Below are 12,412 nucleotides of genomic sequence, written 5' to 3'. Positions count from 1 at the left end.
CACTAAGAGATAGTGTCTACATTAATAAAAGACACTCCCGTTTTTTATTGCTTCCTTGGGTCGTTCCCGGTTACCTTCAACCGTCTGTGTTTACCAGTAACCCGTTACTGTCTTTGACTTTCTTTATATATATATATATATATATATATATATATATATATATATATATATATATATATATATATATATATAGTCTCACTCAAAAGTTGTGTTGGCCACCCTTTGGCAATATTGATTGGATTTTATAAAAATGCTGAAACAGGTCGATTGTTGCTCCAAATGGCTCAGCTTTTAACAATATAGACATCTGTCATTTGTCAATCTCTCACTTCTAGTACCACAAATTCATAATTTTAAATAGTGAATAGACCATGCTTCGTATGATCCGTAAAGCTTGTGGATTTTCTAAACAGCTATGATTCACGCATGCGCAAAGTATAAAATTACGCTTCGCCTGTCTTATACTAACCGTTTTAAAAATATCGCCATTTGATTTATGAGAAGAAAGTGAATGGATCGACACCGTATCCGTTTGTCCAGATTGTTCAATAACAAGGAACATCTCCAAGAAGCACAACTACTAACTAACTAGCAACTAAATGTAGTAAAACCGGAAAAGCCAATTGGTTGAGGTGCATATAGAGATATCTAAATTTGCGAACAAAGAAAATATCCCTTTGTCAACCAGACTGGTCAATGAAATCTATAAGTCATGTAGGATTCCACAAGATTGGATGAAGTCGGAGTTTATCCCCATTGCAAAAAACAAAAACGCAAACAAATGCGAAAATTTAAACTTAATAAGCTTAATGAGTCATGTTCTAAAAATCGTGCTTAAAATAATTCATTTTCCAATTAATAGAAAATGTGAAATGAACTTAAATGACGCACGGTTATCTGTTCTATTACAAAAATGTAGAGGTCAGCAAAAAACGTGTATATGTTTTTCGACAATGGGAAGATAATTGATAAGATTTAGATAATAACGATTTTCAATTGTTAAAAACCTGTATTGGGAACAGAGAGCATCCGTGAGGTTAGAACAAGACGAAACTGACAAAAGGGAATGCCATTGCTCTTTAAAATATATCGTATGGCACTGCGAGTATTTTTGATAACACATAAGCTCCTTGGGCTTTGAAATACCACCAAAAGTAGTATGCGAAATAATCCATTACCTGACATTAGAATATCCAGATAACAAGTAGAAACAAGTTTGAATACCCGAGTCCCTGGTTAACATCTAACTTAGATCCAAGCAATCAGCATTTAACACAACGAAAAATCTATTACGTTTACGTTTCGTTCATTGTTACTTTCATTTAGTTTTCTTATATGACTGTAAAACTTGAATACCTAAGTGTCTTTGAAGTCTTAAAATTTTGATTTACAGAAGCTCTTGAAAATACCCTGGACGGATCATGTTCGCAAAGAGGAGGTTCTTCAAAGACTTAATACAGGAAGAGAGTTGATTTCTAACATGAAAAAGAGAAAAACTGCTTACATTGGTCATGTCATAAGAAACGGTAGAGCAAAGCTTTTGGAATTAATAATCGAATAGATGACAAGAGTCAACTGGGAAGACGTAAATCTTCCTGAAGATTTAAACATACTCGCCTGAGATAATTTCCAACCTTTAATAGAAGTGTCAACACAATTCGGTTTTAAGGGAGGACTAGGAACAAGAGAGGCAATTTTATGTTTGAACACTTTAATACAAAACTGTTTAGATCAACGAAAAGATGTCTACCTCACCTTCATCGACTACGAGAAGGCATTTGACAATGTTAAACATATCATGATGAAACTACTACATAGGGCCAACATTGACCAGAAGGAGATCAGAATTATTCAGAATCTATACTGGAACCAAATGGCAAAGGTGAGGATTGATCAAGACCAATATACGGATGAATTTGAAATCCGGAAAGGTGTCCGCCAAGGCTGCATACTCTCTCCGATGCTTTTTAATTTATATGTTGAAAATATATTTGCGGAAGCATTAGAAGACACGGAATTAGGCATTAAGGTGAACGGCATACCAATTAGCAACCTACGCTATGCGGACGACACAGTGATTATAACTGATAAATTGGAAGATCAGCAGTTATTACTTAATAGGGTGAATAGCATAGGTAAAAAATATGGCCTCAAAATCAACATTTTGAAAACGAAATATATGGTCATTAGCAGAAACCCTCCAGAAAACCCGATAATATGCATAGGTGACGATCGCATAAAACGCGTGAAAACTTTTAAATACCTTGGCACCACAATCAATGACTAATCGGATCCACAACAAGAGATAAAAACCCGAATACAAATGGCAAGACAAGCTTTCGTGAAATTCAGACCGCTCCTATGTAATCAAAACCTACATTTCGAAATACGGTACAGAATGGTCAAGTGCTACATATGGTCCATCTTGCTTTATGGCATGGAAACGCGGACTTTGAAAAAAACATCTATCAACAAACTTGAAGCATTTGAAATTTGGTCATTAAGAAGAATGATGCGCATACCTTGGGTGGATAGAGTTCGAAACGATGACGTCCTTAAGAGAGCCGGCGTGGAAAGAGAACTCTTTAAATTAATTAAAAAATGCAAGATTGGTTACCTTGGGCACATATTGAGAGGAGCAAAATATGAAATACCACAGTTAATGGTTAAGAAATATTAAAGAATGGACAGGAATACACAATACAGGCGAGCTGTGTCACGCCGCCAAGAACAGAATTTTAGTAATGAGATAGTCGCCTACGCACTTTGGTGTATGGCATGTTAAGAATAAGAAGAATAGAAGATAGTACCTTAATGCTAATGTAACGTAAATTGAAACTGGGTAAGAAAAAAAAGAGGCATAGAAGTTGAATAATATAAAAATTAACCCAAGGGGAAGTTTAGTCTTGGAATTTAAGTTGGACGAAGAATTCCAGGTCTAGATACGGAATAAACTAGCACTCAGGTGTTTTGAAGGACACAGCGGCTAGCTTTGAGACGTGGGTGTACAGATCGATTATTAGGAAGGGAGATAGTGAAGTCAAAAATAATAAGGAAAGTGAATCCTACTAACTGAAAGAAAATAGGCAAAAATTTAACCAAATAAAAATGAAAAAGTGGCGCCACCTTGTCTGTTCTGTGAGGGACACGGAAAATTCTTAAAACCAAATTACACATGTAGCCAAATAACAAGAAAAAATCACCAAAAGACACATAATATAAACAAATAACCAGAAACAATCACACTCACCTTATATTTTTGTTCAGCAAACCTGTTACATCTTACAAACAGAACTATCCATTACAGTTTGATACATTCTTACTTCTTTATATAATTTTAAAAATAATTTCTCCCGATGACTTAGTAAAAATATTTGTGTTAATAATAATCTGAAAAAAAAGACTTAAAAAAAAATGTAGTTTTTTCGCTTCTTAAAATCCACGTTAAAATTTAGTGTTATATATAAAAAACAATGATTATTCAATATTCAAAAAAATTTAGGGGATCATATACTCCATTCAAAAACATTGAATACTACACTGACACTAAGTAGATGAAATGGTGAAGACAAATATAAATGATAACAGGTATTTCCTCTGCATATATCACTTAATTGAAATACACAGCATAATTATTGAATTTGCTATTGCAGGATACATAAAAAAGTAAAAACTTAAAGTAACTTGTGGAAGCGTTTAGCTATAACCGCTGCAGTTAAGGATGACTCATTCTGCACTGAATTAATGTTTACTTCTTGTTTCGTTTTTACTTGCTGGATCACTACATATTTTGATTTACCTCGTACTATTTCATTGACTTTTCAGAACTTAATAGGCAGGTTAGAAAAGGAGTATGAAATGCCTCGGACCGACACTAGGACGACGTCAGATGATATCATTATGGGAAAAAACGAAAATGAAATCACAACTAGAGAAAACATACTGACACGAATAGTAGAATTTTACACAGAACTTTACAGAACACATCAACAAGATGATGAGATGAGACCAGCACGGAAATTAATAAAAAATGTTGGATCAGAAATAATGCCAAAAGTAACAATTTCAGAGGTAACTACAGCATTGGAAAACATGAAGAGAAATAAAGCTGCAGGAGAAGATAGTATTACCACAGATATGATATTAGAAGGAGGTAAGGAACTAATTGCAATTGTAACTAAGCTTGTGGACAGTTGTTTACATCAGGGCAAAGTCCCTAAGAGCTGGAACAACTCTAAAGTAATCTTGTTGCACAAGAAAGGTGATAGTCGAAAGTTGGAAAACTACAGACCCATCAGCCTACTGTCACACCTGTTTAAAATACTCACCAAAGTCATAACTACTCGACTAACAAGGAAATTAGACGAATACCAACCATATGAACAGGCAGGTTTTAGAAAAGGCTATTCAACTTCCGATCACCTGTTAACCACAAAAATATTAATAGAAAAGTGTAACGAATACAAGTTTCCAGTTTTCCTAGCATTTGTAGACTACGAAAAAGCTTTCGATACCATAGAACACACGGCCGTAATAAACGCAATGCAAAATTGTAGAATAGACAGCAGATATATTAACTTAATAAAAGAAACTATGAACCAAGCTACAGCTACATACTACCTAAATGAAAATGAACACACGAACCCTGTACCATTCAACAGGAGAGTCAAACAGGGAGATACTTTATCACCCAAACTGTTCACCTTAGTTTTGGAGGACGTTTTTAAAAACCTAAATTGGAAATATAAGGGAATAAACATCAATGGCCGCTACCTGAGTAATCTACGATTTGCAGATGACATAATCCTGATAGCTACTGACCTACAAGAAATGCAAACCATGCTTTTAGAACTACATACCGAATCTTCTAAAATAGGACTGAAAATGAATTTAAACAAAACAAAAGTCATGCACTCCGAAGACACCGTGACAATAATAAACGATAAAGTTATAGAAAAAGTTGAAGAATATATATATTAATAAAAGAAACTATGAACCAAGCTACAGCTACATACTACCTAAATGAAAATGAACACACGAACCCTGTACCATTCAACAGGAGAGTCAAACAGGGAGATACTTTATCACCCAAACTGTTCACCTTAGTTTTGGAGGACGTTTTTAAAAACCTAAATTGGAAATATAAGGGAATAAACATCAATGGCCGCTACCTGAGTAATCTACGATTTGCAGATGACATAATCCTGATAGCTACTGACCTACAAGAAATGCAAACCATGCTTTTAGAACTACATACCGAATCTTCTAAAATAGGACTGAAAATGAATTTAAACAAAACAAAAGTCATGCACTCCGAAGACACCGTGACAATAATAAACGATAAAGTTATAGAAAAAGTTGAAGAATATATATACTTAGGACAAAAAATAATACTAAATAGGGAAATTTAAACTGAAGAAATAAAAAGAAGAAGAAAGTTAGCTTGGGCAGCATTCGGTAAACTGAACTATATACTCAGAAATCAACAAATTCAATTACATCTTAGATCTAAAGTTTTTGATGCATGCATTATTCCAATATTAACTTATGCGGCACAAACATGGACAATCACAAAAAAGAATATGAATATACTTAGAGTCACTCAGTCACTCAACACGCGATGCAAAGGGCAATGCTAGGTATATCACTTAAGGACAAGAAAACAAACACATGGATAAGACAGAAAACCAAAGTCACCGATGTGGTGCAAAAATCATTAAAGTTGAAATGGGAATACGTTGGACATGTAGCTAGGAGCCATCTAAACAAATGGCACAAATAAATTTTAACCTGGAGACCATACCAACACAAAAGACCCAGAGGCAGACCTCCTATGAGATGGACAGATGATCTGAAAAGGACTGCCGGGAAAAATTGGCTACAAGTAGCGTACAATAAAAAACAATGGAAAGGAAGACTTGAAGAGGCTTATGTTCAGATGTGGACGTGAATGGCTAGACGAAGAAGAAGAAGATTTCATTGACTTTATACTATCACCAAATAACACGACTGCCCAAGATACATTTAATCTCCAAAGATGTTCAAGATGTCAAGCGGGAATGAATTTAAAAATTCGTCCCTGCGATGATAATTCACACAACTTTAAATCTCCAGTCGCATTGGCTTTTGTCAATGTAAATTAATGATTCGACTTTGTTTATTCCAATCTACGCTTTTAAGACGCAATTACTACAGAGAAAACGGCACAATTCGGCCCAATTAAGACTTTATTAACAAAACACTCATAGTATGGATTTTCGTTCGGAATTCAAGTGTTTCTCTTTCAAAGATTTGTAATCCGTAGTATTATAATCTGCCTTATACCGGATGGAACAAAAAATTTCTACAAGAAGAAAATATCCAGAAAGATAAAGTTAAGCTTCATCTGAAAAAATACTTAGTTTTGTCATACAAAAATCATTGTTTAAGCTAGTATTATTATTATTAAACCATTGACAAAACTCTACTCTTCTTTGATAAATCTACTAACAACTCCTGAAAACATTGCAATTTGTAAGCTTGATAGTTGTAAGTTTTTTTAATAAGTTGACATGTGCCATACGACAAATCTGTTTGTTTAGGCGTGGCGATCCAACTCAATTACTCTGTTAATTTCAAAAATTTATGGTTAGTCTAATTTTTTACTTTTTTGTTTATGTAAAATTTTAAAGGGTTAAATTCTTGATTTTGGTTCTGAATTCGTGAATATCTGCTCACATTCTAATATGCTGTTAAATTTTTTACATAGTTAATATTGAATTTTTTTTTTAGAACCAATTGTGAAAGTAATGTTTGGAGAAATAGATTCGTTTAAACCAGCAATCGGTTCATCGGGAAAATACGTCTGTACCAGTTTTAAAGAGGATGAACTAACATTAGTATCATCAGAAGAAGATGCATTGCAAGCATTCTCAAAATTAACTGATTTGGTATGGTTTATACTGCTCTCTTTACATATTACATCTAAATTAAATTGAAAAAATTTAATTGTTTTATACAGAAGAGCATAAAATTTCACTAAAATAACGAAATGGTTTCTGGCTTTACTGCAAATATCTGTTGGTTACGTCGTTTGTTTGATTTGTTTCTGTTCTTCTTCTTCACGTGTGTTAAACAGGAAAAGGCACTAAAGACTGTTATAGTAATTCTCAATCTCTGTGGACGCTCCTTAGTACTGCCTCGTTAGTTTTCCTTGCTCCAAGGTGTCTTCAACATCCGTGACTCATGTTTTAATGGTTTTTTTATAGGCCAGTTAGATTTTACGTTTATCCTTAAGAAAAAAATATTTTTGATCCAACAAAAGTAGAAAATTTAATTATTATTAAACAAACAAATTAGTGGATTATTGCAGAATATGTTTAAGGTGGTATGTCACAATGTTAAAATTTATATACTTTTTAGGTACAGTTATCGTCACTATTTCAAAACAAATCTTCAACTTATGATTATGTATGTAAACTGTAAACTTTCTGTTTTAATGATATATAGTTAAAATTTTCAAAGAAAGCAGTATTTTTTTCATAACTGTACTTAAATGAATCCATGTCATAACTTACGTGGTAACGGTCTAAAAATTGATATTGAGTAATAATTTTTGAACTTAAATAATTAAAAGCTGCAAACTAGGGATTTTGTTGACGTTACCGTAATAAGTTGGTATTTTGATAGCGAGAAATTAGTTCGGCTATCACTTAATAGGTGGGAAAATAAGTTCACGTGTCAGTTAGTAGAAGGCAGCAGTGATGTATTAAATGAGGACAGATGTGCGTTTGCTGAATTTAAGAAAAATCTGCAAAACATTGAAAACTAGTTTTGTGGTTATGCCAATTGTCTAAGAGTTATGCAATAACCATGGTAATACGAATCTTGTGGTTTTGTTTAGCAAAGCGAATCCAATTAATATTTTGGCTTTCAATGTTCAATCATGATTGTCGGAGCACACTAGTTCGCTCCCAAGGTCAAAAACCCTCTTAATTACATTCTAGTTCGCTCCGAAAACCATAACCTAGTTCGCTTCCGTGGTTAAGCGGATTAAGTATTTATCTATTAAGTTCTAGGAAAATAAATACCAGGAAAATAGGTACTGCGACTGTTGTATTTTATATTAGAAATTATATCAAATATTGGTATTTACATATTTATATAAATACAGTGATAAGCGCGCTAATGACCGGCAAAATAATGCAAACTATGGAAAACATATGAAGTTGTAAGATAAAAGAGTTGAAACTGGTAGAGATGAGAAATTTAGCGATAGAAACCTATAAATTTACATTCTATTCACTGTTTCCCACCTTTAGACGTATCGGAGGAGGATGTCAACTAAAACTGTCACTGTCACAGCGGTAGTTTGTAAACTCTTACGTCTAATAAAGGTGGGAAACAATAAATGAAATGTAAATTTATAGGTTCTATCACTAAATTTCCATCTCCACTAGTTTCATTTCTATTTATCTTACAACTTAATATGTTTTCCATCTTTTTCGTTATTTTGCCGGTTATTAGCGAGCTCATCATCATCATCAGTGGGTTACAGCTCTTTATGAGCCAAAGCCTTCTTCAGAACAATCCTCCATTCGCCCCTGTCTCTGGCAACTCTTCTCCATGCTCTAATTCCGATAGACTTCAAATCATTTTCTAGGTTGTCTTGGTACCTAAGTCTCGGTCTTCCTCTTCTTCGTTGTCCGATCGGCCCCCTTCGGTCAAAAACTTTTCTGACTATGGCATCTTCCTCTCGTCTGTTATGTATTTTGAGCGCGCTCATTACTGTTATGTATTTTGAAAAATGTTAGTGATTGATTTAGTAATTATATTAGAAATTTTGTTTTTAAAAATTACTGAAATAATTTTTGTGTCTATTCTAAAATATAGATATAATAAGAAAGCAATACAAGTGTAAAAACTAACATAATATGGGATATTCTCTACCATTACAAAATTAAACAAATATAAATTAAAACGGGGCATTTATTTCGCTAGAAATCTAAATGAAATACATGAACAGTTTTCCACCCACATCTCAGGAGGGAAGTCTGCCTCTTCAGAAATATAGTTGTCCACCAAGTAGTCAGCAAATTGTTGTATGGTTTGGTGTTGTGCTGGTAATATTTCACTAAAGTCTAAAGCAAAACACTCACCTACTTCTAATGGATCTAGGAAAGGTAGACCAAACATATATCTAAGGTATTGTCCGACTTCATTGTCGTTTGAGTACTCAGTAGCCAGACCAACTTTTTGAATTTTTCTCCACCATGATTGTCCGAGATGAAACCTTTTATTTTCGCAGATGGAAACACTTCACTTAAAGCTGCATGGATCGCTTTTTCGAAATCGGCGTACACAACCTTGGGACTAAAATTTAAGTTCAATTTTTGACACTCCGTCTTTATACAATTTAATGGGTTTATTAACTTATTTGAAAGCAAAAAGAATGCCAACGGCACATAGTGTCCATTTTCGAGTCCGAGAACTGTAAATAGTTGAATAAAAAATTTAGTGCAGTATTTAAAAGTTCCATCAACATAAATTGTTTCTAATTTACTTAAAAATGTTAAGTTAGATACACAAGAAAAAGCAACAATTTTTTTTTACCGGATCATTTTTCAATAAAAATTGTTCTTTTTGGTTGTTTGTCACTTCCACGGAGTTTAACGAGTCCTGCGCGCACTTCGGAATTTTGGGAATAACTTGTTTTCTACCATTATAAATATTTTTCTAATCAAATGTACATCTTCCACAGTAAGACTTTTAGTGTCTGTTTGTTTAATTTCGCTGTATATCAACTTCAATGGTTTTTCACACAAATCATCCATTGCCTTCTGCTTAACACTATTACTTAATTTTTGCCGGTTTAACACTGTTTTTGATAAACTTTCATGGGTATGGTTATGACTACATTCGACTACACTGTTACAAATATTTATTGGGGAGGTCTCATCTCTAGTGTAAGGAATAGACGTGTGTAAATTCTGCTTCATAATAATTTCAATTTTTGGTTATTGTGAGTCGATAATTTTGCTGATTTTGCGTGCAGTGTAATAGAAGAATAAAAGTGTTAATGATAATTATAGCAGACATTGGAAGAGAGGTAAGTGCATAACCTCTATAAATTTAGGAAGGCGAAGGAAATTTTATTAACTCTCAACACAAAAAACTAAAAACAAAACCGGCCCAGGTAATTAACGCTAATATATTAGTTTTAAAAGCTAGAGGTGGGCGTTGCTACATCAAACCGTTCCAAAGCAACTGACAATTATTTTAATTGAAAATTAATTTATCCAGGAAGAAAACGTGAAAATAAATTACTATCGCGAGTAGTAGCAGAAGAAATATAGATTCAGATGATAATACATCCGATGACAATCGGAAAAGAAATAGAGAAGAAGAGGAACTGTTATTTGGTCCCAGTAAAAAAGTACAAAGAAGCCCAGTTAAAAGTCACAGAGATGAAAACAAAATAGATCAAATACTAAATATGATAAAAAATTTAACAATAGAGTTACAAGAATTAAAAACTGATATAAAAGAAGTAAAAATGGAACAAAAACAATACAGAGAAGAAATGAGGGAACTCAAAACTGAACTAGCAGAACTAAAACAAGAGAATAGTGAAATCTGGAAAGAAAATGAACAAATCAAAAAGGATCTAAATGATACAAAAGGACGTCTTGAAAGGCTGGATAGAATAAGAAAAGAAAATAATGTGATAATACAGGGAATGACAATAGAAACTGAAGATAGAAGAATAATAAAAGAAGTAATAGGAAATTTTATGACAAAAAAGCTAAATATTACCGTAAATATAAAAGAAGCAGTGAAACTAGGGATAAAACATGTTTAGTCAGACTGCCAAACAAAGAATAAAAAAAAATTATGGAAAACAAAAGTAAACTTAAAGAAGTGAAAAAAGAAAAAATATATATAAACAATGATCTAACGACAGAGGAATTACAAATACAGAAGGAAATACGAAGAATAGCAAAAGATGAAATAAAGAAAGGTAAACGTGTCCAAATTAAAGCCAACAAACTGATAATAGAAAAGGAGATGGAATAGAATACCAACTAGCTGGAGGACCTTCATGGAGGTGGTTCAAAAAACTAGCAAGGGATGAGAGGATGCATTATTCGTTGACAAACGAGGCAAAGAAACAGGAAATGACTGCAGATAAACTCGGGTACAACAAAAGTGAAATAAAGAAAGAGAGACGAGAAAACAAAAATAAAAGACGAAGACAACAGAACAAAAAAAATAAAGAGTTGAAAATAAGCACATAGAACATAAGAACTATGCTAGCTCCAGGAAAAATGCTAGAAATAGGAAAAGAACTCAAAAAGTATAAAATAGATATTGCAGCACTGCAAGAATTACGCTGGGAGGGACAGGGGCAGGGACAGATTGATAAACAAGACTTTCCAATGTTATATTCAGGAGGAAAGAAGCAAGGGTAAAAAGGCGTGGGATTCATGATACTAAGGCACCTAAGAGAGAAAATTATAAATTTCAAAACAATATGCGAAAGGATGGCCTATGTTAGAGTGAACAACAAACCATTTAATATATCAGTCTTGAATTTATACGCCCCCATAGAAACAAGCAATGCAGGCGAGAAGGGAATCTTTTATGATAGGGTCGAAGAGGAGCTAGAATACCCAAAGAAGATGTCATATTTGTACTAGGAGACATCAATGTCCAGATTGGAAAAGAGGACTTTTTACAACAAATTGCAGGAAAGCATACAATACACGAAAACACGAATGACAATGGGCAAAGACTATGTAACCTAGCAACAAGAACAAATTTGTTAATAAGCTCAACAAAATTTGAACACCCTAAAATACATAAGGTAACATGGAGGTCACCAGATCAGAAAACATATAGTCAAATTGATCACATAATGATTAATAAACGAAAACAACGGTCAATAAAAGATGTAAGAACGTTCAGAGGTGCGTGTGCAGATTCAGACCACTACATGGTCACAGCCTCTATAAGACAAAAAGTTAAAATTGAAACAAAACAAAAAAACCAACATAAAAAGTGGAATGTCAATAAAATGAGTAATAATAATAAAGAGGCAGTAACAGTTCAAATAAAAGAGAAATATAAAGCAGAAGATATAAACACAGAATAGGAGACGATCAAAAAATCAATAGAAGAAGGTGCCAATATGCAGGTAGGTAAAAGTCAGGCTAAAACAAAAAACGGATGGTACAACCAAGAATGTAGAGAAATAACAGGAAAAAAAGTGCAAGCCAGAAATAAATGGCTAAGAACAGATAAAGGAAGGAAGGAATGCTAAGAAAGTGATCAGGCAAAATAAAAGAAGATGGGTAGACAAAAAAAATGCAGGAAATAGAACAGGAAAGAACAAACAGAAATACGAAAAGTTTTTACAAAAAGATTAAAGAAC

At 33.4% G+C, this 12,412-nt stretch overlaps 1 protein-coding gene across 5 annotated transcripts in view; it reads left to right on the top strand.

Moving 5' to 3' along the window:
• The window catches only part of LOC140441308 (uncharacterized), a 113,935-nt gene that overhangs the window by 91,368 nt on the left and 10,155 nt on the right, over positions 1-12,412 (top strand). For all 5 annotated transcript variants that reach the window (XM_072531949.1, XM_072531951.1, XM_072531950.1 and 2 more), the window contains one exon: positions 6,772-6,929. In XM_072531949.1, the coding sequence (XP_072388050.1) occupies positions 6,772-6,929 (158 nt within the window). The remainder of the gene's footprint in view (positions 1-6,771; positions 6,930-12,412) is intronic.

This window comes from Diabrotica undecimpunctata, chromosome 5 (assembly GCF_040954645.1).
Source record: "Diabrotica undecimpunctata isolate CICGRU chromosome 5, icDiaUnde3, whole genome shotgun sequence".
Taxonomy (NCBI): domain Eukaryota; kingdom Metazoa; phylum Arthropoda; class Insecta; order Coleoptera; family Chrysomelidae; genus Diabrotica; species Diabrotica undecimpunctata.
This window is presented reverse-complemented; position numbering and strand designations above follow the sequence as displayed.